The sequence below is a fragment of the Molossus molossus genome, unplaced genomic scaffold (assembly GCF_014108415.1).
Source record: "Molossus molossus isolate mMolMol1 unplaced genomic scaffold, mMolMol1.p scaffold_m16_p_4, whole genome shotgun sequence".
Taxonomy (NCBI): domain Eukaryota; kingdom Metazoa; phylum Chordata; class Mammalia; order Chiroptera; family Molossidae; genus Molossus; species Molossus molossus.
In genome coordinates, this window is record NW_023425377.1 from 32,961,756 (window position 1) to 32,988,413 (window position 26,658).

The following is a 26,658-nucleotide window of genomic DNA, read 5'->3' on the forward strand; positions in this document are numbered from 1 at the left end:
ATAATTGAGGAAATAGTAATAAGCTTTGCAGTCACTAACCAGAGTCAAATAAGTCTCCAAATAAAAGAAATGTAGCCTAGAGGTCTTCACTCTAAGTCACTCCTACATCCTATCTGGGAGATGTGTGGAAGCATGCTTGTATGGTAGAGATTGGGTGAGAAAGTATTGTGAGACAACTACATTTTTTAAGGCTCACTTCCTCTCCCTGCCCCACCCCTATATGATTTTCAACAATGGCAAGCCCCATTCAAATATGAATAACAAGCACAAAGTATCCAATTCAGAACCTATTAAGAAGTTCCTACAAAAATAAAAGTAATAAAATGTAGGTCAAACTTCCAAATAAATTAAAGAGAACATAAATTCTTTAAATAGCTGAACAAAATGATACAACAGCAAGAGGAGATTTAAACGGGAGTTGGAAGAGCAGAAGAAACTAAGTAATACTGAAACCATGAAAACCACACTAGAAGCAACAAGTATACAGAAAAAAATAGTGATCTAAAAGATGACCTTGAGAGAAACAATGCAGAGGAAACGGAGAAAGAAATGAAAAGAATGAATACAATACAAATAAGGGAGATCTAATATATAGATAATAAACATCTCAGATGAAATCAGAATAGAAAAAGAAGTATTCAAGGATATAAAAAGAAAACAAAAGAAGGAGGAGGAGGAAGGGTTGGAGAGGAAAGAGGAGAAGGAAGAGTAACAGCAGTAGTAAAAATCTTCAGTTAAAAAGCACTCACTGTTTTCCAGGAAAAACTAATATTGGATAATAAACAACAAGACACATCCTGGTGAAATCAAAGAGGTTTAAGTATAATGAAAGAATCTTATGATAATCCAGGCAGAAACATAAATTACTTACATATAATGGGGGAATATTCTAGCAGGCATTGGCAATATTCAATACCACAAGATAGGATAGAGGGGTTTAGAATTTTGAGGAGGAAAAAAACAAGTGAGTCAATAATTTTATATATGGTAATATTCATTTATAAATACAATGTACAATAGTCTCAAAAATGGAAGCACCTGTGAACTTTTTTTTTCAGAGGAGAGGAGTAAATTCAAATCAAAATACCAATGTCAGCCAGCTAAAAGTGAGTCAAGTTCAGGCACTCAGGGATCAACAAGCTATATAATATGAAACACTAGTAAAATAAACACTTGAATCCACCTAAATATAAAGTTGTTAAAGTCAAACAACTGGGAGAAATAGAATAACTCTTGAAAATTCTATGGTGAAAGATACATTTAATCCCCTCTTTCAGAATGAAGTCAATAGATACTGTCTGAATATTTGATTTTTAAAAATAAATTTGTTCTTTAAAGAAATTAAGAAAATATTTCAAAATTTGCATTTGTAAATGATGTCTGAATATTCTTCCAGAAAGTAACTTTATACCTCTATTTTATATAGTTCACGAAAGATTTGGGAGCAAATAATGAGCAGCTCATAGGATATATGGAACACAGGAAGATATTTTAGTTAAAACAAACATGGGACTAAGATCAAAGATTATAAAAATTACACCATCAAGAAAGGAAGAAAGAAAAATAAATCTAACTCATGTTAATAAGACTGTGGGAAATCAAGAAATCTCAATTGTTAATGGAATAGACTGGTTCAGCATTTTTGACCAATTTGAAAGCAGCTATCACTATTTTAGATGTGGGCCCTTGGATAACCAGAATTTCACATCTAGGAATTTATCCATATAGATATATTCACAAAAGTAGAAAAGATATGTAAACGTACTTAACAATATTTAGTGCAATACCATTTGTGATATTTAAACCTAATAACCCAGATGTTTAGGAATAAATAACTAGTAAGAAATAACTGTGAAAAGGAATGAGAAATCCATAGGAACTGACATAGAAAAATACTAATAAGAAAAAAGTTGCAGGAAAGTGTATGTGGTAATAAATCTACTCATCTAAAAAAAGACATATAGCCCACATACACAGAATATACATACACTTGGGAGTATAGAAATGTCCAGAAGGACATACAATGTATTGCTTAAATGAAAGAGGACCTGGTCCACATTTCTATTTCATAAGATTTAATATAGATAAACAAACTGAATCTTCAAATTTTTTTCTTACTTTTAAGGGAAGTCTGTATCAAATGTCATTAAAAAAATAAATTCCAGGAGTAAGAACCATAGGGTGCTAATACTTCCATTAGCTCGATTATTCTAGGAAAATGTCCCCCAATGTTCATTTGGCTGGTAGAATACAGTCCAAGGAAAGCAACAAGGGTCAGGGAGCTTACTTTATGGTTAGGAAAGAAAATCAGTGATAGACCACTGTGACATATTCAAAGGACCCAATACCTTCATCAGTGCAAAAGTACTAAAATTTTTAATAAAACAGTAAAAATAATAAACCCTTAAAATCTATCGTCAACACAACAGAGAAAATCGGTAATAAAAAAAAATTCTATTTCAGTAAGAAATTATATGAAGAATTATATGAAGAATTAAACATTGATAAGAATATTTCTTTCAGTATATGTGACTTTTCATCATACTACATAAAGTATCTCTGGAAGGATCCAAGAAATAAACAACATTGATTGCCAAAAGAGACAGAAATGGGTAGCCATGAAACATTTTTATACTTTGTGATTTTGAACCATGTAAAGGTATTACCTACTTAAAAAATTTAAAAACATACATTTTTTCAAGTAATTTTGTTGTTTTTGTTAATCCCCACTCCATGATACTTTTTCCACTGCTTTTTAGAGAGAGTGGAAGGGAGGGAGGGAGGGAAGGGGAAGAGGGTGAGGTGAGAGAGAGAAAGAGAGAGAGAGGAACATAGATGTGAGAGAGAGACATAATGACTGGTCGCTTCACACGCGCCCCAACCCGGGGCCGGGGATCGAATCTGCAACCCGGGTATGTGCACTTGACCAGGAATCGAACCAGTGACCGTACGGTGTGTGGGCCAATGCTCTAATCACTGAGCAACACCAGCCAGGGCTCAAATAATTTTAAGGCTTTGTTAAGCAATAATTTAGCAATGGCAAAGAGGAAAATAACCAAATGATATAGGACCAACTATTATCCAATAGAGCAAAAACTCCATAATTAGTAACACTATATGCCTACCATACTTCTTTTTATTTTCCCTGATCCATTTCATCTACAGGAGATTCATTATAAGCATAAAAAAAGGAATTATGTTCTGCCCTGGCCAGTTTGGCTCAGTTAGAGCGTTGGCCTGCGGTCCAGAGAGACCCGAGTTCGGTTCCTGCTAAGGGCACATACTTCGGTTGCAGTTTGTCCCCGGCCCTGGTTGGGTTGTGCGGGTGGCAACCACTGGATGTGTCCCTTTTATGTCGATGTTTCTCTCTCTCTCTCTCCAACTCTATTTGAACAAAAAAAATGGAAAAATGTCCTCGGGTGAGGATTAAAAAAAAAAGAAACTATGTTCTACTTCATGCCCATGGGTACCCTCTCCCTCTTCCACCCCTATCTTCAAGGTGACAAACATCTTAAAGTAAAATGGCATTTTCCTTATTTTTCAATTCTCATGTATATTTGCAAGCCAAAGCTGATAAACCAATCCTAAACAAAGGAAATTTTGAAAAGTTTTAAGACATAAAACATGAAAGGAAGATGATGTAATACAAGTTTACTTTGCTACTTAAAATAAACTGTACTTGCAGGAAAACAAGAATACATTTATAACTGAATAATTCCAAAGAAACCCAGAGAGACTATATTCTTGACTAACTTTAGTATTTCACAAGGGAAGAGGAAACAGTTTACTGCAAACAAAAATCCATGTTGAGAAAAATCTTCCTACTTCCTTGACAATATTTAAGTAAGACAAAATATTGATAGTAAAAGACTTATGGTGAAAGAGATAATGATTTAGCATTATAATGACAGACTATTCTTTATTGGGGCAGCCTTACTAAATTGACCATGCATTTTAGGGACTAATAACTTTTATCTATTAAAATAATCTATAAAATAGTATATTTAAAAATTTTTTTCCTTTATTGATTTTTTAGAGACAGAAGAAGTAAGAGGGAGAGACAGAAACATCGATGAGAGAGAACATCGATTGCCCACCTCCTGCATGCCCCACACTGGGGATCGAGCCCATAACCTGGGCATGTGCCCTAACCAGGAATTGAACCGGTGACCTCTTTGTGCATGGGTCGACGCTCAACCACTGAACCACAACAGCCGGACTATAAAATAGTTTATAGTAAGCTAACTCTGTTATTTATTTATTACAAATGACCCCCAAAATAATGATTGGGGTCACTTAGGATACATAGATTTTAAGAAATAGAATAATTTATATAATGCTTATCACCATTATTATAAACAATGAGGTATATTTTAAAAATTCATTTTCTTAGAGGATTCTCATAGCACTTTACACATTCTTGGGCTAACAAAGCACTCACGATCATCTAGTTCATCTAACAGGTAGGTAGTTGGTTAACTTATTCATTAGAAATCATAAAGTTAGATTTCTTAAGCTAGGTCACTGAAGAACATTTGGTCCAAACCCCTCATAAAAAAAGGAAAAGGATGAAGAGGAGTAGGATAAAAAAAAAAAAATCATCAGAGAATTTAAGTGATTTGCCTAAGGACAACCAACAGAGTCAAAGTAAGAATATATTACACAACCTTGGTAAAATAATACAGAAAAATAATACTACATTTCATCTTACAGATGAGAACATGCAGCATATATCTGGTTATAAATCAGTGATGGTTATGATGAAAATTTTGGTGCCTTGACTAACGTTCAGTGGCATGAGTTCTTTTTGGACCTCCATTCAGATCTAGGATAATAAGATGCCTTTCAAAGGCAGTTCTTCCTTTAGGTAGATTTACTTTTGAATAGCAATGGAGGCCTATATATAATGCTAAGCTGGGTCACAAAATCTTTTGGTAAGACATAACCAGAATGTACTTACCTTCTCTAATATCTATGGTTAGTTGTTTTTATGGGAAATTCTCCTTGTGTTTAGAACCTACTGATCAATTATACTATGGTATATGACTTCTAGAAATAAAAGGCCAAGGAACTAGAGACAAGGAAAGAATACTTAATTACCTGATCGATATATCACCTTCTCTCCCATTCCAACTTTAGCTTTGTTGGAAAATACACATGAAGGAAATTCTAAAGATGACAAATATTTCTTCTATCTTAACAAATGAACCAAAGTTTTAAGCTGAAATTAATATGCCATGATGAAAAGAGAAAGATTCTACAATCTTCACAAATGATTTGAAAAACACAAAAACTCATCAAATCAAATCGCCTCTCACATACTATCTATAAACTATCATTAGGGCTTCTGGAAACTCTGACTTGATGCAGTCATGTTTCATACACAAGGATCATGTCTTTAACAATAAAAGGGTTGGGCACAGAAACCAGGAAAACATAGAGAACAAAGTAGGTTGAAGTTAAAAGCAAGAAACAAAGAAATAAGTAGTGTTGCCCTGGCCGGTTTGGCTCAGCGGTTAGAGCGTCGGCCTGCGGTCCGGAGAGACCCGGGTTCGGTTCCCGCTAAGGGCATGTACCTCGGTTGCAGTTTGTCCCCGGCCCTGGTTGGTTGTGTGGGTGGCGACCACTCGATGTGTCCCTTTCACATCGATGTTTCTCTCTCTCTCTGTTCCTCTCTATCCCTCCCACTCTACCTGAACAAAAAATGGAAAAACGTCCTCGGGTGAGGATGATAAAAAAAAAAAAAAAAAAAAAAAAAAAAAAAAAAAAGAAATAAGTAGTGTTTTATAATCCAAATTATACTGTTCAATAGTTAACTATGCAAATTCTCCACCTTGAACTTGAGAAGTAAAACTGAAAGGAGGGGGAGGGGGCAGAGAGCCAGAAGACTATGTAAAAGAAATCAAGCCATAAATGCTTAAGCTGAAGTAAGCTATAGAGATGAGAACAATTATGAAATATTAAAACTCTGCCTTTTAGTCTATTTTCTTTTTCTTTTTCTTTTGGAATGTGCCCCTAGTGGAAACCGAACCCATGACTCTCTGGTCTGCAGGCCGACGCGCCAACCGCTGAGCCAAACCAGCCAGTGCTGCCTTTTTTTTAGTCTACAGACCAGTAATTGTTGAGAATGGTTTAGAGTTAATAATACAAGACAACAGAGCAGTGGCTCAAAAACTATAGGAGTCTGGCCCTGGCTGGGTGGCTCAGTTGGTTGGAGCATCGTCCCATACAGTTGAAAATGCTCCAGTATGCCATCAATTCTGGTTGTGAATTTTAAAAAGCAATAAATAGCCCTGGCCGGTTTGGCTCAGCAGTTAGAGCATCAACCTGCGGTCCTGAGAGATCCGGGTTCGGTTCCCGCTAAGGGCGCGTACCTCGGTTGCAGTTTGTCCCCGGCCCTGGTCGGTCGTGCGGGTGGCAGCCACTCGAAGTGTTCCTTTCACATCAATGTTTCTCTCTCTCTCTCTGTTCCTCTCTCTCCCTCCCACTCTACCTGAACAAAAAAATAAATTAAAAAAAAAAAAAAATAGCCCTGGCCAGTTTGGCTCAGCGGTTAGAGCGTCGGCCTGCGGTCCAGAGAGACCCGGGTTCGGTTCCCGCTAAGGGCACGTACTTCGGTTGCACTTTGTCCCCGGCCCTGGTTGGTCGTGCGGGTGGCAGCCACTCGATGTGTCCCTTTCACGTCGATGTTTCTCTCTCTCTCTCTCTTCTTCTCTCTCCCTCCCACTCTATCTGTACAAAAGATGGAAAAATGTCCTCGGGTGAGGATTAAAAAAAAAGCAATAAATATACAATTTTCTGCATTTCCTTTAAAACTAAGTTCTCAATTATACCTACTACACATTTAGAATGAGAAGCCCTAAAACTTCTCAGTTTTATCTCAGGGAACAATATAAGAAAACCAAATTGTTGCATTAAAATGTTTTGTGTGTGTGTGTTAATCTTCACCTGAGGATATTTTTTTCATTGATTTTCAGAGACAGTGGAAGGGAGGGAGGAAAGGGGAGAGAGAGAGAGGGAGGGAGGGAGAGAGGAACATCAATGTGAGAGAAATACATCAATTGGTTGTCTCCTGCATGAGCCCCAACCAGGGCTAAGGATTGAACCTGCACCGCAGGTACATATCTTTGACCATGAATTGAACCTGTGACCCTTTTGTGTTTGAGCCAACGCTCTAACCACTGGCCCACATTGGCTAGGACTGAAAAATAATTAATATCTTAACTGACTCTAGTGCAGAATATTTTAAAGAATGATAAACAACAGTTTTTAAGCTCCTTTTAAAAATTATAATATCAAAACCTTGAATTATGGCAAAAGTTAAATTCCAAAATCTAATTAAGGCTTGAGAGTTGGTCCAGATTGTGTTCCAAAGGTTTATTTGTACATCCTTATTTAAAAGTGAGGTTAAAGATAGTTCCCAAAAATGAAGATTCTCAGCCAGCCCACAAAAACATCTATTTAACTTAAAGAACTATCAAACCTAGATATCAAGAACAAACCTATGGAATACCAGGAATGGACTATATCTACACTCTGTGCAATGGGAATGGAGAGTCTTTCATCCACAAACCACTGGAGGAAATTATTATAGCCTAAAACAGATACTAGGAGACTGCAGCAAAGAATGAAAAACAAGAAAGATGCCACTGCCTTGTTAGGTCCAGCTAATAAGAATTATCAGTAATTTTTCTCAGGACTCAGGGACTGTAATGCCTGCTTTACTCATTTCTTGTATTTGACTAGGTCTTTTTCCCGTCTCTGGCTTACAGTAAAGTCTGAAATTAAAAAGTTTACTAACAGGTTTTAAATACCAAACTTACTATACTTTTCCATTCTTTCCACATCTTCTATATATAATATATAATTAGGAAAATAACTATTATTAAAATTGAAATGTCTGTCTAGAGCACAAAAGTGTGAAATAGGCACTATATATTTAAAAGTTAAAAATCAATATATAACTGAAAAGAAGAAAAACAATTATGCATATAAAGTTATTAAATCTAACTGTAAAAAAAATGAAAAGCAAATAAAAACTTCAATAGTAAGTGAATGATTATGGTTCATTAACTTAATGAAATATTATGCAAGAGTTATAAACATATAGCCTATGTAATAATATGAAGATTATGAAAAATAAAGTGGAAAAAATTGAAAACAACTATATTATAATTACATGTAATATGACTGCAAAGATAGATTGTCAAATAGAAAAATAAATACTTATGTTAAGCCCTGACTGGCTTTGCTCTAGAGCGTTGGCCAGAAGGGTCTTAGGTTCTATTCCTGGTCAAGGGCCCATCAGAGCTCATGAGGGATGTGTCTCTCTCATACTGATGTTTCTCTCTCTCTCCCTCTCATTTCACCCCTCCCTCCTTTCCAATCTCTCTATAAAAAAATAAAAATAAAAAATCAATGGAAAAAAATATCAAGTGAGGATTAACAAAAACAAAACAACAGTATTACTTTTGTATTTAATTAAAAAATATAGCCCTGGCTAGTGTGGCTCAGCAGTAAGAGTGTCAGCCGGAGGACCAAAGGGTCATGGGTTTGATAGCAGTCAAGGGAATGCACCTCCATTGCAGTTCAGTCCCCAGCCCTGGTCCGGGTTGTACAGGAGGCAACCAGTCGATGTGTCTCTTTCGCATTGATGGTTCTTTCTCTCTCCCTCCCACTCTGCCTGAAAATAAATGGCAAAGTATCTTCGGGTGAGGATTAAAAAAAAAAAAATTTATATATATATATGTATGTATTTACCTGAGCCATTTTTAAATCTTATATTTTGAATGTAAAACAGCAAATTCAAATCTATCTGTTCATTTAATGTAAATCATCTAAGGAACTCTTATCACAAACAGTACGTAATTCCAGAAAACTATACAAATAAAACATTTGAAAATACTTCATAACAGATTTCTATTTCAGTCCATCAAAATCAGTAAGATTTTGCTATACATTAGAACACATTTAAAAGACAGTTCCTTTTTCCTATTTAATATTTTCAGAAAAACTCAATAAACAGTTTAAGAAAGTGACTTTATTGTAGAAAAATGGAAGAGAGAATTCAGGTAAGAATTCAGAGGATAAGAGTATTAAATTTGTTTATAGTATCTAAGCTTTCATGCTCTACTCTATTTCTTTATTTCAAGTGGTGAAATACTCCAATTCTTAATTTTTATAGATGACCCAAAGCAACTCTAAAAACAAAAAAAGAGCCTGGCCAATATGGCTCAGTTGGTTGAGTATTGTCCCAAGCACCAGGAGGTCACCGGTTCAATTCCAGGTAAGAGCACATGCCCACATTGTAGGCTCCATCCCCAGTAAGGGGTATGTAGGAGACAGTCGATCAATGTTTCTCTTTCATTGATGTTTCTATCTCCCTCTACCTTTTCTCTCTCTAAAAATCAATAAAAACATATTTAAAAAAATAAAAAAGGAAAATGATATAGAAAGAAAGAAGACTGAAATCTGCTTAACATGTTTGTCCAAATTCTCAAATAAAAAAGTACACCTCAGAAATTCTAAATGATAGAGCAGATCCTAATTAATAAGAATGAGCCCTGGCCAGTTTGGCTCTGCAGTTAGAACGTCGGCCTGCGGTCCAGAGAGACCTGGGTTTGGTTCCCGCTAAGGGCACGTACCTTGGTTGCAGTTTGTCCCTGGCCCTGGTTGGGTCGTGCGGGAGGCAGCCACTTGATGTGTCCCTTTCACGTCTATATCTCTCTCTCTCTCTCCCTCCCACTCTATCTGAGCAAAAAGTGGAAAATTGTCCTCGGGTGAGGATTAAAAAAAAGAATGAATGCATGCTAGTGTTGTTATAATATTTAGTATTAATAGAAATAGTAATTAATGGAATAATTATATTATACATTTACTTTAGTCAACAAGTATTTTCTAATAATCTCAGGTGTCTATTTGGGAATGTTTGTTATTAGAAATAGTTTAAAAGGCTATACTTGCACAGTTTTTTCCAAATAAATGAAACTAATAAACTTGATTCATTATAACATGTTTCATAAATTTTTATGAAATACATTAAGGAATTCTGTGAGAAACTCTAGAAAGCAGCTTAAAGTACCCTCACAAAATAAAAATGATTCAAAGCACACCATTTCAGCAAGAAGCATAAACCTTTAAGTAGGATATGATTTACAATTTCCACAGTTGTAGGGATTATCATACATATGAATCTGCCATCTAATTTGAATGTTTGAAAAGCTAAAGTAGAAAATACTAAAAGAACAGAAAAATAATAGAATATTTTAATAATTTTGTTAGAAAGATATCTTTGTTTTTAAAGTCCAATTGAAGAAACAAAAGAAATCACTCAAAGTGATTTGATAGGTTATTCTTTTTTTTTGTTAATCCTCACCTGAGGATATTTTTCCATTTATCTTCAGATAGAGTTGGAGGGAGGGAGGAAAAGAGAGAGAGAGGACAGAGAAACGTCGACATGAAAGAGACAAATTGATTGGTTGCTTCCAGCACGACTAAACCGCAACCAAGGTATATGCCCTTGACTGGAATCAAACCCGTGACTCTGGTCCACAGGCTGACACTCTAACCGCTGAGCCTAGCCAGGGCTCCACTGATTTTTAAAATATGTTTTCATTGATTTTTTTGATTTTTTTATTTTTGTTTTATTTTTTATTTTATTATTATTTTTTTTTTATCCTCACCCGAGGACATTTTTCCATTTTTTTGTACAGATAGAGTGGGAGGGAGAGAGAGAGAGAGATAGAGAAACATCGACGTGAAGGGACACATCGAGTGGCTGCCACCCGCACGACCAACCAGGGCCGGGGACAAACTGCAACCGAAGTACATGCCCTTAGCGGGAACCGAACCCGGGTCTCTCCGGACCGCAGGCCAACACTCTAACCGCTGAGCCAAACCGGCCAGAGCTCATTGATTTTTTTTTAGAGAGAAAGAAAGGGAGAGAGAGAGAGAAATATTCATGTGAGAGAGAAACATCAATCGGCTGCCTCCTGCAATGCTCCCTACTGGGGATTAAGCATGCACCCAGCCATATGCCCTGACCGGGAATCAAACCAGGACCTCTCAGTCAATGGGACAACACTCAATCCACTGAGCCACATCAGTGAGCAAGATATTGAGAAAGAGTGAAAGGGGCGAAGTGGGGGAGAAAGGGAGAGAGGGAGAGAAAGAGGAAGAGGGAGAGGAAGGGAGGGGGGGAAGAGAGAGAGAAAGAGAGAGAGAGAGACATTAGTGTGAGAGAGACAAACCAACCGACTGGTTGTCTCCTACATGACACCGACCAGGGCCAGGATTGAACCTAAAACCCAGGTATGTGCCCTTGACCAGGAATCGAACCTGGGATCGTCTGGCCCACGGGCCAATGTTATAACCAATGAAACAAACCAGCCAGGGCTTGACAGGTTATTTTATTCTGTAAACTTATCATTGAATTTATAATATGTCTAATAAAGGGCAGTTTAAAAGTTTAAGACTGTTCATTGGGATTGAGGTGAGTGAGAGAAACAGACTAACAGTTTTACCTAGGAAATGAAATATATACCTTATACTAAGTGTTTTAAAATTGTTAATAAATGCAATAAAATTAGTATAGCCAAACTATTTTTTTAAAATTATTTTATACAAAGCATGCAAACTATAGATTTTCACTAGTTTTTTTTCTAAATGTTAAAAATAAATGAATAAGAATTAACAAAAAAATATTTGAAATTAAAAATATCTTACTAAATCAGCCCCTGCTTGAAGTAAAACATCTGCAACATCCGTATGTCCATTTTCACAAGCATAGGTTAAAGCAGTGTCTCCTGTTGCTGTTGTAGCATGAACATTAGCACCTAGCAAACAAAAAAAATCATACATTTACCTTATGAATTATAAATTATATTAAACAGTTCAATTTTGCAATATGGTGAAATTGATAAAGTATGTAAATATCGGTATGTATTTTAAATATCCGAATTTTCCTTTAAATATGCCCTGTAAAAGTGCTTTTAGCCACACAGAAAGGAACTATACCAAATGATTTTAGGACACAGCAAAATCTGCCTACACATCTCCAGTAAAATATACCCTAAGAAATAAAAGAGCTACAAAAACAAAAAGTTACCAGTTTTCAGAAATCATATTGGTTGGTGGTAGTGTTGTATTCTGAGACAGTTCTATAGATATTATGGTAAAAATCAAATGAGTAATCCTTTGGTAAAAAGTGAAATTTTTGGCATGATTAAGAGAAAACACAGATATGAGGTTGCTTAGGTTAAGTAAGAACCCTAAGGTTCTGAATTGGAAGTATTAACATGAACTCATGATGTATTTTATCTGTAAGAAAAGTAAATATTTCCTAAATCTGACCAACCAAAAAGGCCCAAAGACAATGAAAGACAAAGCAGAAATAGCACCTTTAGCTTAGCTTGTGGTTTCTAAGTAGCTCAGTATGAGATCCATTGTGATGTAGTAGAAAAAATAATGTTAAGAGTTCTCAGTCTGAATATTGGCTCTGTCAGTTATTAGCTTGGTTACATTAGGGAAATTATGAACCATGATTGTGTATCAGTTTCTATATATATAAAATAATGTGATTAATAGTTTCTTAACTATACAGGGTCCAGTGGTAATTAATAGAGAGAATTAGCAGAATGTCTGACATTCAATAATTTCTTAGTAAACATTTATTCCTTTCTTTAAAAGCCTCTTAACTACAGCATGGATTTACTTAAAAGAAGAGTAAACAGGAGTGTGAGAAATGCAGAAAGGTAACCACTCCCAGAGACTTTTTAATTGTGGTATAACTGACACGAGAAAGACTCCTGAATGAAACACAGACAGTTACTAAAAATGATGAAGGAACAATGACTGAGTAATGCATATACTAATTAGAGTGATTAATAGTATTTGAGTCAGTGAGGAAGTCAGCTTGTATAGTCAGTCTGTGCATGAATTAAAAATCTATACAATCATCTGAACTACTAACCATTTGGATTAATAAATTATTTCAATAATACTTCAAAAGAAAAATTGAGGCTGGGCTATATCCAAATTAATGTTAATAGTGAAAGCCCCATATGGATGAATAAAGTTGTGCTAAATATTTTATTTTCCTTTACACAGTTTTAAACAATACATCAGATGTGGATAAGAAAATTTTTAAATTATTTCTAAAGTATATATATATAAAGGTTTACATCTACCTGAATCAATTCATTTGGTACATTCTTTTTTTTTTTTTTTTTTATCCTCACCCGAGGACATTTTTCCATTTTTTTTTTTTTCAGGTAGAGTGGGAGGGAGAGAGAGGAACAGAGAGAGAGAGAGAAACATCGATGTGAAAGGGACACATCGAGTGGCTGCCACCCACACAACCGACCAGGGCCGGGGACAAACTGCAACCGAGGTACGTGCCCTTAGCGGGAACCGAACCCGGGTCTCTCAGGACCGCAGGCCAACGCTCTAACCGCTGAGCCAAACCGGCCAGGGCTCATTTGGTACATTCTTACTTTGCTCTATTACTACTACTTAAAAATGTATAAATTACAGATTATTTTAATAGTAAGTACTTTTGCAAAAAAAATAAAACCCCCACTTGTTCTTGTGTGTGTAGACTCACAAATATCAAGAAATGAACAGATTTAAAGGTGTCAAATTATAATCTCTATAATGTCATCCCCAAACTCCTCTTATTAGCAGAGAGACTAGAAATTAGTCTGTCTCCCTTCCAGAAGCCACAAACCATTCAATGGAGAGAGAGGTCAATAAGAAGCCAATGGTCACTAAACAAACACTAATAACAATAAGAAACCTTTTTTAAAATTACATTTTTGGAGATTTAGAAACCTAAGAAGAGCAGTTAAATTGTGGCACAGCCGTCCTTCAATTTTTGTAGATATGAAAAAGTTAAGGCTTATTGTTCAAATTATAAAAGCAATATAAAAGTCTTTTTCTAAAAGGAATTTTTAAAGTCACATACCAGCAGCCAGTAAATATTTAACCAACTCCAGATGTCCTTCCTGAGAAGCCTCCATCAGAGGTGTGGAGCAGCCAAGTTCTATATCAGCCCCTGCCTTAATCAAGAAGTCTGCAACTTCAGAAAATCCTCCACAACAAGCCAAGGTCAGAGCAGTTTCTTGGGTTTCTTCTGTCTGGGCATTTATATTCGCTCCTAGGGACAGCATAAAAATAGATAAAACTAGTTACAAAAGACTGGTGACATAGATATTAATCGTCTTGAATTATAACAATCATCACTATCTTCTTTGCTTCTAGGGTTTCTTCCAGGGTGTTGACAACTTACTTTACCATGGATGTAAAAAAACATTTTAGTTGTAATAAACTTCACTGATACTGACACAAATTATCCAAAAGAAATTTATTTTTTTATTGAAATTTAACTACTTTACCTTGTGCTAAAAGTAGTGCCACCATCTCCTCATGTCCTTCCCGAGCAGCTTCCATCAAGGGAGTGTATCCTTCATCATTAACTTCTTCAAGATTTGCTCCCCTTTCAATAAGTAGAGCTGCCAATTCAACATGTCCTCCACAGGCAGCTAGTGTTAACGGAGACTCGAATGAATCTGCAGGCATGTTCACTTGAGCACCACTATCCAAAAGCAAACGTGCTACCTCTACATGTCCATCCTGTAGATTTCAAGAAGTAAAGCAAGAGGAAGAAAATTATTTGGAGATTGTTAAAGTGCCAAAAGAGAAACAAGAGACTGAAGAAAAACAGAAAAAAAGATGCAGCTTAGATGCATATACATTATCATACCCACCCGAGCAATTTAAGATCTGTCTTATCAAAAATCCATTAAAATTATTTTACCTTACTTTTGAGCAAACCCAAAATTTTTCAAAACATTCATACTTTTGACACAGTTATAATTCCAAATAATTTTGAATTTCTATCTTCTTTGAAGTTAAAAAAAAAACAAAACTGTTAAATCCATAGTCAACAGTACCTCAAAATAATGTTTATACTACTACTGCCAGGTCAAATATAATTATACCCTCAAACTCTGGAGTCATGATTAAGTATAAAAACTGTATTAGATCTATTTAACAAAGACTTGGCAAAAAATAACAACAAATTCTGTGAGGTCATTACCACTTGGGATTATGTCACCAAGGTAAACCTCTATGGACTGATACTACCCTATATTTTTCCTCATCACTAGCTTGTTGCAATGAGGCAAAGAATTTTACATAGATGTAAAAATAAGTATCTTAGTAAGGCCATTAACTAATTATTATCCCTCCCCCCCTTATTGATTTTAGAGAGAGAGGAAGTGAGGGAGAGAGAGATAGAAACATCCATGAGAGAGAACATCAACTGGCCCCCTCCTGCATGCCCCACACTGGGGATTGGGCCTACAACCTGTGCATGTGCTCTGACCAGGAATCAAACTGGTGACCTCTGGGTGCATGGGTTGACACTTAATCACTGAGCCCACAGGCTGGACTAACTATTCTTGTAGAAGGTATTCATTCTCTACCTCTATTACCATTAATAATCTTTGTTAGCTTAAAATTCTTTAATTAAAAGGGTCACAGGTTCAATCCCCAGTGCCGGATGGGGTTATGTGGGAGGCAACCAATCAATGTGTCAGTCACATAGATGTTTCTCTCTCTCTCTCCTTTCCTCCCTTCCTTCCAATCTATCTAAAAATCAATGGAAAAATATCCTTGGGTGAGGATTAACAAAAAAATAAAAATAAAGTCAAATACTGTGTTGTTCAATACTTTAAAAATGACCAATATACTGCTAATAAAAGATAAAGACTGAGTATAAAAACAGGGTTTTATAAGGTTGGGCAATTCTTTCATTAAAGAATTAATTAAAGAAACCTTAATTAGACCTGGCCAGTTTGGCTCAGCAGTTACAGCGTTGGTCGGCCTGCAGACCAAAGAGTCACAGGTTCAATTCCAGTCAAGGGCAAGTATTTCAGTTTCAGTTCGGTTCCCGGTCCTGGTCAGGGTCGTACAGGAGGCAACCAGTTGATCTGTGTCTCTCACATCGATGTTTTTCTCTATCTCCCTCACACTCTATCTGAAGATAAATGGAAAAATATCCTCAGGTAAGGATTTAAAAAAAAAAAAAGCCTTAATTAAATGTCAGATTTCAGCATCCATCAAGAGTTTTGTTATACTTAACTAAATGACTAGCCTAGCTTTATTTCTTTTTGACATGATGCTAAAAAGATACAATTTCACATTAAAATTTTAGTTTCACTAATTCTTCAAATATATGTAAAATAAAAAATATTTTAACCAAATTACTTGTATTGAGTTACATAATATTTGAAATATATTTCTAATTGAAAAAAAAAAGAAGAATTTATTGTCTGGCCAGTGTGGCTCAGTAGATTGAGCACTGTCCCATAGACTGAGAGGTCCCAGTTCAATTCCTGGTCAGGGCATATGCCCCAATTTGGGGCTCGATCCCCAGTAGGCGGCATGGAGGAGGCAGTCAATAGATGTTTCTAGCTCACATTGATGTTTCTATCTCTCTTTCCTTCCCCTCTCTCTAAAATATCAAAAACATATTTTGTTTTTTAAAGAAAATAAGAATTTCTAAGTATTCACAGATCAGAGAACTACTTGGTTTTACCTAGTTCCTGAAGGCTCCTGATAAATTGTTTTCCTTGAATTCTTTAAGATTCTTTATGGCCCTGGCCGGTTTGGCTCAGCAGTTGGAGTGCTGGCCCAGGGACCAGAGAGTCCTGGGTTCAGTTCCCACTAGGGGCACATACCTTGCCTCGGTTGCAGTTTGTCCCCCCGCCCCAGATGGTATTGTGTGGGTGGCAGCCATTTGATGGCTCTCTCTCACATCAATTTTTCTCTCTCTCTTCTTCCCTCTCTCCCTCCCGCTCTCCCTTCCACTCTATCTGAAGATAAAATGCAATAATGTCCTCAGATGAAGATAAAAAAAAAAAAAAGATTCTTTATGGATTCTGCTAACGTATCTTGAGTACACACATTAAGAGAGAAAATGTGCTAAGCACTTTTTGATATTAAAGAACAATATTAATTTTGCCAAAAGAAAATCAATAAAAAATTCACGTTTAAAGGTCTAATATTTTTTTGTTTTGTTAGTCCTCACCCAAGGATATTTTCCCATTGATTTTTAGATAGAGTGGAAGAGAGGGAGGGATGAAGGGAGAGAGAAAGGAGGAGAGAGAGAGAGAGAGAAATATCCACATGAGAGAGACACACCAATTGGTTGCCTCCCACATGACTGGCTGGGAATTGAACCTACAACCCAGGTACATGCCCATGACCAGGAATTGAACCTGAGACCCTTTGGTCCACAGGCTGATACTCTAACTGCTGAGTCAAACTAGCCAAGGCTCTAATATAATTATTAATTTTTAAAAAAATTCTAAGACTTTATTTTTTTGTTTTTTTTTTGTTTTTGTTTTGTTTTTTTTGGTATGTGCCCCTAGCGGGAACCGAACCTGGGACTCTCTGGTCCGCAGGCCAATGCTCCAACCACTGAGCCAAACCAGCCAGGGCAAAAAATTCTAAGACTTTAAAAGTCCTAGCCACAGAACAATAGCTGGTATTAGACTTAACTATAAAAATTGAAATAAATGGATAAAGCAATGAAAGGCATTGGGCAGCAACCAAGCTAAGGGCTAGGGTTATGATTACTGAAAGAAGAGGGCAATGAGATGAAGCCTAAATTCACTCTGGTTTTTTTTGTTTTGTTTTGTTTTTTTCAATTTTCAAACCATGGCCAAAGGAAATAGAACCTAAACAAAGAGTGAAAACATCTCTTTGAGCAAAGCAAACACAATCAGAACACAAGGCAGCCAAAATACTTAGGACTTGGGATGTGTAGGCAGGATACCTGAGAGAAAGAAGACACAGAGGAATCCCAAAAATCTATATAAAATCATCTTCAGATGCTTGGGCAACTCCTGAATTGAACACATCAAGGATGAGACTCTTAGATACCTAGCAAAGAATGGCTCCTGAAAGGTGGGGGACTTTGGGAGTTCAGACTCAGTCACAATGAAAAGACCTTGGTGAGCCCTGGCTAAGTGGCTCAGTTGGTTGGAGTGTTGTGACTCATAAACCAAAAGGTTGCAGGTCTGATCCCCAGTCAAGGCGTGTATACAGAGGGCAATGGATCTATGTTTCTCTCTCATATCAATGTTTCTGTCTCTGTCTCTTTTTCTTTCTCAAATCAATTAAAAAAACATGTCCTTGGGTGAAGATTAAAAAAGAAAAGACCTTGGTGAATATCCCAAGCTAACAGCTGAGATGATGGAAGGCCACACCAAAGAAGTAGGATCTAGAATCCCTTACTCTAGGATCAAAGAATAAGGACATAGGAGTAAGAATAAAGCTAGAATTAAGTCTCAATAAAATCAGAGTAATCCATTGGTAATTTAACTGCCTACATGAATAAAACTTATTACATTCTTAAAAAGAGGACAGGATAATACAGAACATAAAAGGTATCATTCACAGCCTTTGGTTTACTAGACATATTAAAAATCAGGAAAAAGTGACTAATTATCAAGATATAAAATAACCAATTAAAGTAGACTCAGAACTGAATCAAAGATAGGAGTTAGCAGAAAAGGACTTCAAAATAACCATTAATGATAAATTACATAAAACAGATGGAAAAATGGAGAAATGGATAAAAAAATAAATTTCAACATAGAACCAGAATATAAAAACACCATATCAATATTTGTATTTAAATGTAAATAGTCTAAACAAACCAATTAAGAAATTCACTTCAGTATCGTTATATAAGCATATTAAATATATCAAAGTTTGAAAAAAAATATATTGGGCAAATATTAAAGGGAAGCAGGAGTAGCTACTATTAATATCAGATAAAGCAGAACTCAGAACAAAGAAAATAACCAGAGAAAGAGACAGACTTTATAAAATAATAAAAGGGTAAATCCATAAAGAAGACAGCAATTCTAAAACTATTTATGCACCAAACAACAGTTCCAAAATATAAAAAAGTTTCATATAATAGTAAAGCAACGTCCAGCTGGTGTGGCTCAGTGATTGAGTGTCGACCAATGCATCAAAAGGTCGCTGGTACGCCCTGGCTGGTTTGGCTCAGTGGTCAGAGCGTTGGCCTGTGGTCTAGAGAGACCCGGGTTCGGTTCCCGATAAGGCCATGTACCTCAGTTGTGGTTTGTCCCTGACTCTGGTTGGATCATGCGGGTGGCAACTATTCGATGTGTCCCTTTCATGTCGATGGTTCTCTCTCTCTCTCTCCCTCTTACTCTATCTGAACAAAAAATGGAAAAATGTCCTCGGGTGAGGATTAAAAAAAAAAAGGTCACTGGTTCTATTCCTGGTCAGGACACATGCCCCAGTTATGGGCCTGGTCCCCAGTGCAGGGCACGCAGGAGGCAACCAATCAATGTGTCTCTCTCACGTCGATGTTTCTCTCTCTTTCTCCCCCATCCCCAGTCCCCCTTCCCTTCCACTCTCTCTAAAAAAAAAAAAAAAAAATTCAATGGAAAAATAAAGTAAAGCAACTAAAAGAAATACAAACCCACAAGTATAGTTGGAGATTTCAACACCCTTCTTGCAACAATTGTTAGAACAACTAAGCAGAAAATCAAAAAGGATGTAGAACTCTACCATCAACAAGATATAATTGACATTTATAGAACATTCCACTCATCAACAGCAAAATATACATTATTTTAAAATGTCCATGGAATACAAGTGCACATTCTAACTAAAAATTAAATCTCAGATATTTTTAAGCACTGAAATCATACAGAGTGTGTTCTTTGATCACAATGGAATCAAACTAGAAATCATTAACAGAAGAATACCAGGAAAATGTTCAAACATTTAAACATTTGGAAACTAAACAATACACATCAAAATAATCCATGAATAAAATAGGAAGTCTCAAGTAAAATTTTAAAAATACACTGAGCTCTGGCCAGTTTGGCTCAGCGGTTAGAGTGTCAGCCCACGGACCAATGAGTCATGGGTTCAATTCCGGCCAAGGGCATGTACCTCAGTTGCGGTTCGTACCCAGCCCTGGTTGGGTCCTACAGGAGGCAACCAGTCGATGTGGCTCTATCACACTGATGTTTCTCTCTTTCTCTCTCTCTCTCTCTCCCCCTCCCTCCCTCCCTCCCACTCTATCTTATGATAAACAGAAGAGCATCCTTAGATGAGGAATAAAAAAAACAATAACTTGATTTGCTCTGTCTGTAGAGTAGCCCATTTTCTGTGTCTGCTGTCTCACTGCTTCACTATTAAACTCTTTCACTTAATAAACTCAAAAAACAATTAACAATGAACTGAATGAAAATGAAATACAACATATCAAATTTGTAGAACAGCAGTGCTGAGAGGGAAATTTATAGCACTAAATAGAAATCGAAAAGAAGAAATGTCTCAAATCAATAATCTAAGCTCACATCTCAAGAGCCTAGAAAGAGAAGAGCAAAACAAAATAAGCCCAAAGCAAGCAGAAGAAAGAAAATAATAAAGAACTGAATATACTTAAATGAAATAGAGAATAGAAAACTTTGAAAAACCAAAAGTTGATTCTTTGAAAATAGCAACAAAAAATGATAAACCTATAGCTAGACATACCAAGAAAAAAAGACAAGACTCGCCCCGGCCAGTTTTCCTCAGTTGTTAGAGAGTTGGCCTACAAAACGAAGGGTCTCGGGTTTGATTCCGGGCAAGGGCACATGCCTGGGTTGCAGGTTCAATCCCCAGTCCCAGTCAGGGTCATTTGGGAGGCAACCAATCGACATGTCTCTTTGATGTCTCCCCACCCCTTCCACTCTCTCTAAAAAAATCAATGGAGCCCTGGCCAGTTTGGCTCAGCGGTTAGAGCGTCGGCCTGCGGTCCGGAGAGACCCGGGTTCGGTTCCCGCTAAGGGCATGTACTTCGGTTGCAGTTTGTCCCCGGCCCTGGTTGGTCGTGCGGGTGGCAGCCACTCGATGTGTCCCTTCACATGGATGTTTCTCTCTCTCTCTCCCTCCCACTCTATCTGTACAAAAAATGGAAAAATATCCTCGGGTGAGGATAAAAAACAAAAACAAAAAATCAATGGAAAATTGGGTGAGGATTAACAACAACAACATAAAAGAAAAGACAGGAGACTCAAATTACTAAAATTAAGATTGAAGGAAGGGGCAACGTTAATACTGATCATAAATTTTTTTTAAAAATTATGAGAGAACACTATGGATAATTATATGCCAACACACTAGATAACCTAGATGAATGGAGAGATTCCTAGAAAGATATAAACTACCAAAACTAACTCAAGATAAAAATAGAAAGTCTGTATAGAAGTATAAACAAAATTGAATTAGTAAACAAAAATATTCCCACCCAACAATCTTATTTCTAGATATATACTCAAGAGAAATGACTGTTTACGTCCACTAAAATACACCTGAAAGAATGTCCATAGCAGCTTTACTGGTATCAGCTGAAGTCAATAAACAACACAAATGTGCACCATAGCAAACTGGATAAATAAATATAGCAGTTCCTTTAATTGTAGTTTTGGTTTCCATAGTTTCGGTTACCCCTCAGTCAAATAGTCAATGGAAAATTCCAGAAATAAACAATTCATAAGTTTTAAGTTGCAAGTCATTCTGAGTATTTCACTTGATCTCATCACACAGGCATTGTGTCAACTCACATCACAAGAAGGGTGAGTATAGTATATTTGAGAGAGACACATCACATAACTTTTATTATTACTATAATTGTTCTATTTTATTATTATTAGTTCTTGTTGTCAATCTCTTACTGTACTTTATAAAATAAACTTTTATCACAGGTATGTATGTATAGAAAAAATAATAGGTACTATATAGGGTTTGGTACTACCCACAGTTTCAGGCATTCACTGTGGGGGGGGGGTCTGAAAATATATACCCCAAAACATAAGGGGAACTAATATTGTGGTATATTTATACAATCCAATGCTGCAAAAAAATGAAGAAGAGCAAACTACTACAAAATAAAACATCATATCCATAATTTTTACACAAAAGACACAAAAGAATATTTATTGTTGTATTATCCTACTTACATGAAGTTCAAAAACAAGAAAACTAATTTATGGTGACAAAAGTTAGAATTGTGGTTACCCTTAAAGAAAGGTGCTGACTGGAAGGGGACACAGGTAAGGCTTCTGCAGTGCTATCTCAAGCTTGATCTGGTTGTTTGTTACATGGGTGTATACATATATAAAATTTCGGGCCATCTGCTGTTACACCCAATTTTAAGGTTATTATATTTTTCCATCATTTCTAGGAGTTTGAGAAAATAAGGTTTTTGGGGAAGAGAGAGGGAAGAAGAGGGAGAGAGACACACTGAGTGGTTGCCACCCACATGACCCCAACCGGGCCGGGGCAAACTGCAACTGAGGTACGTGCCCTTAGTGGAAAGGGAACCCAGGACTCTCTGGTACTGTGGGCCGACGCTCTAACCGCTGAGCCAAACCGGCCACAACCGAGAAAATAAGTTTTTGAAACAAATTCCTGATTTACTCTGCCAAGAGTTATTTAGAAAGTAATGAAATCAAATGTATGAAGTCTTCCAATTACTATTTTGTTTGTACAGATTGTTAACTCAGCTCAGACTTTTCCCTATTGTGTACTCTACTAGTTACCTTGAATTACTAATATATCCTTGTTAGAACAAGAATACAAAGCTCCCTTGCTCAGAAATAAAATTTAAATTTTTTTATATTAAGAAAAATAAAATTCTTAAGGAGTTGTGCAAAGATGTTTGCAAATTCTTTGGCATACATACTCTCTCATTAAGAGAAAAAAATCTTATTTCCCTCACCCCAACCCCATGCATCTGGATTACCCTATGACTGCTTAATCTATAAAGTATGGTAGAAATAATTCTGTGCCAGTTTTTAGCCTCTCTTTTGAAATGCTAATCCTTAGGATCCAGCTACTATTAAAGAAGCCCACGGAGAGAACACCCATGGCAAGAGAGAGGTCTAGGACTTCCAACTATCACCACCAATGTGCCAGACATGTGAGTTAAACTATATTGGAAATTTCACCCAGCCACTATCTGAGAGCACCTGCATGAAAAACTCCCCCACTGAAAGAGAACAACAGAATAACCAACCAATCAACCCATAAAATAATAAAAAACAATAAATGGCTTTATACTGGTTTTTTTTCCCCCCTCACTCAAGGACATTTTTCCATTTTTTTGCTCAGATAGAGTGGGAGGGAGGGAGGGAGAGAGAGAGAGAGAGAGAGAGAGAGAGAGAAACATCGACGTGAAAGGGACATATCAAGTAGCTGCCACCCGCACGACCAACCAGGGCCAGGGACAAACTGCAACCGAGGTACGTGTCCTTAGCAGGAACCGAACCCAGGTCTCTCTGGACCGCAGGCCGATGCTCTAACCACTGAGAAACTGGCCAGGGCATACTGTGTTTTTTCTTTAATCCTCGCCTGAAGGTATTTTTTCCATTGCTCTTTTAGATAGAGTGCAAGGAAGGGAAGGAGGAAGAAAAACATTGATGTGAGACACACATCAATTGGTTGCCTCCCACATGACCCCAACCAGGGCCAGGGATCAAACCTGCATCCTAGGTAATGTGCCCTAGTCCAGGGATTAAACCTGAAATCCTTAGGTCTGTGGGCCTATGCTCTAACTGCTGAGCCAACCAGCCAGGGCTTAAGCCACTATATTTTGAATGATTTGTTATACATAGAAGACAACAAAACAAAAATTAACACAGATTATGAAATGACTACTTAATTACATCTCAAAAAACATTTGTAATTCCAGGTAATTTTCTTGTCATTAAACTTGTCTTAAACTCAGATTGCTCTGAATTTCTTTATATTTGATTTACTCTTTTTTTTTTTATCCTCACCTGAGGACATTTTTTTTGCATTTTTCTTTAGATAGAGCAGGAGGGAGAGAGGGAGGAAGAGAGAGAGAAACATTGATGTGAGAGAGACACATCAAGTGGCTGCCACCCATACAACCCCAACCGGGGCCAGGGACAAACCACAACCGAGGTACGTGCCCTTAGCGGGAACCGAACCCGGACTCTCTGGTCCGCGGGCCAACGCTCTAACCACTGAGAACCCGGCCAGGGCTCTATTTACTCTTTGTAGATCCACATATGTGCAGAGAATCTGCAATTAAAGATGAAGTAAAAGAAAAATGGTTCCTAGATTAATCTATAACTAAATATCTTGGAAACATTTTTTGGAATCTAGCATTATTTTATCAATAAACACTTAATATTTGCTAGGAAATATCCATTGAAATATTTTTATTTTGAAACTGCATGCTGTCAATAAAAAATTTATGTAAAGTATCATTTGTAACTGTGAGCATATAAATTGTTTATTTCTGGAATTTTCCATTTAATATTTTGAGACCATGGTTAACTGTGTATAACTAAAACTGCAGAAAGTGAAACCACAGATAAAAGGGGAACTACTGTACATGTTACTGTCATTTTCCAAAAGTATACTCAAGCATTAATTGTGTTTAATTTAGAATCAGGTTAAGAAATTATATAAAACAGAAACAAGGAAACTGAAAAAAGACTGAACTCAAAGTCTCAGAAGGAAGAAAATAATAAAGGTCAGAGCAGAAATAGAGAATAGAAAAACAACAGAAAAAAAAATCAATAAAACCAAAAGTTGGTGCTTTGAAAAGATTAACAAATTTAACAAGCCCCCACCAGTCTGATGTTGCTCAGTGGTTAGAGTGTCAGCCTGTGCAATGAAGGGTTGTGGGTTCGATTCCCAGTCAAGAGCATGTACCAGATTGCAGGTTTGATTCCTGGCCACTGTCAGGGTGTGTGCAGGAGGCAGCCAATCGATGTGTCTCTCTCACATAGATGTTTTTCTCTCTCTCTCTTCCCCCTTCCCTTCCACTTTCTCTGAAAAATCAATGAAAAAAATATCCTTGGATAAGGATTAACAAAAAATTAAATTAAATTTTAAAAAATTTGACAGATTCTTACTTAGATAGACGAAGAAAAAAGAGAGAGAAGACTCAAATTACTACAATCAGAAATGAGAGTGCAGACATTACTAACAATTCTACATAAATAAATAAAAATTATGAGAGAACTATGAATAACTTTATGCCAAGAAACTGGATAACACAGATGAAATAGACAAATTCTTAGAAACGCAAAACCTACCAGACCAAATCACAAGGAAATAGAAAATCTGAATAAGACTTATAACCAGTAAAAAGTCTGAATCAATAGTAAAAAAATTTAACAGCAAAAAAAAATCCTGAACCTGATGGCTTTACTGGTAAATTCTACCAAACATTTAAAGAAGAATTAATACTAATCCTTCTCTAACTTTCCTAACCAACTGAAGAGGAAAAAATACTTCTTAACTCATTATATGAGGGCAGCATTACACTGATGCCAAAGCTATACAAAGATATGCTACAAGAAAAGAAAACTATAGACCAATATCTTTTAAAAAACACTAATGTAAAAATCCTGAGCAAAATACTAGCAAACTGAATTGAGCAGCATATTAAAAGGGTTATATACCATGACCAACCAGAATTTATTCCTGAAATTAAAGGATAAATCATCATACAAAAATTAATCAATATAATACACCACATTGACAGAATAAGGGAAACACACACACACACACACAATCATCTCCATTGACATAGAAAAAGCATTTGACAAAATTCAAAACCCTTCATGATGAAAACACTCAACAAATTAGGACAGGGAAACTATCTCAACAATAGAAGCGATATATGAAAAATCCACAACAAACATCAGCAAACATCTACTCAATGGGGAAAGACTGAAAGCTTTTCCTCTAAGAAAAGGAACAAAGCAAGGATGCCCATTTTTACTGCCTCTATTAAACACAGTACTTCAACTTCTAGCCAGTGCAATTAGGCAAGAAAAAGAAAAAAAGGCATCCAAATTGGAAAGACAGAACTAGATTGATCTGTGTGCAGATGACATGCTCTTACATGTAGAAAACCCTAAAGACTACATGCACAAACATTGTTAAAACCAATCAATTAATTAAAATTCAGCAAAGTACCAGAATACAAAGTCAACATATAAAAATTGGTTGCATTTCAAATTCACTTACAATGAACAATCTGAGAGGATATTATAAAAACAATTCCATTTACAGTAACAGCAAAAAGAATAAAATACTTATGAATTAACCAAGAAAGTAAATTACTTATACAATATAAACTACAAAACATTGCTGAAAGAAATTTTAAAAATGCATAAATAAATGGAAACACATTCCATGTTCATGGATTAGAAGACTAAATACTGTTAAGAAGTCAATACTATACAAAAATGACTATCCCAATGGTGGTTTTTTGGCAGAAAAAGACCCATCTTAAAATATATATGGAATCTAGAAGGACAATCAACAGCCAAAACAATCTTGAAAAAGAATACACTGGATCCTGGGGACATGCCTGCAGAGAGAGGGATCCTGGGAACACACCAGAGAGGGAAGTGGAGAATGCACCATCAGTGAAAGCTGCTCTCCATCAGAGGCTGGCACTGCCTATCTCTAGAGTCCTTATTTAAAAGTTTAAGTGAGAGAAAGGAAGATCGAAAGATTTTATTTATTTTTTATTTTTTTATTTATTTTTTTATCCTCACCAGAGGA

General features: G+C 36.3%; 1 protein-coding gene across 6 annotated transcripts in view; it reads right to left on the bottom strand.

Moving 5' to 3' along the window:
* Positions 1-26,658, bottom strand: part of ANKHD1 (ankyrin repeat and KH domain containing 1) — a 130,736-nt gene that overhangs the window by 58,508 nt on the left and 45,570 nt on the right. For 5 of the 6 annotated variants that reach the window (XM_036240491.1, XM_036240487.1, XM_036240489.1 and 2 more), the window contains exons 8-10: positions 14,394-14,631; positions 13,964-14,155; positions 11,725-11,834 (exon numbers count right to left, since the gene is read on the bottom strand). In XM_036240491.1, the coding sequence (XP_036096384.1) occupies positions 11,725-11,834; positions 13,964-14,155; positions 14,394-14,631 (540 nt within the window). The remainder of the gene's footprint in view (positions 1-11,724; positions 11,835-13,963; positions 14,156-14,393; positions 14,632-26,658) is intronic. The other variant, XM_036240492.1, reaches the window with a different exon arrangement.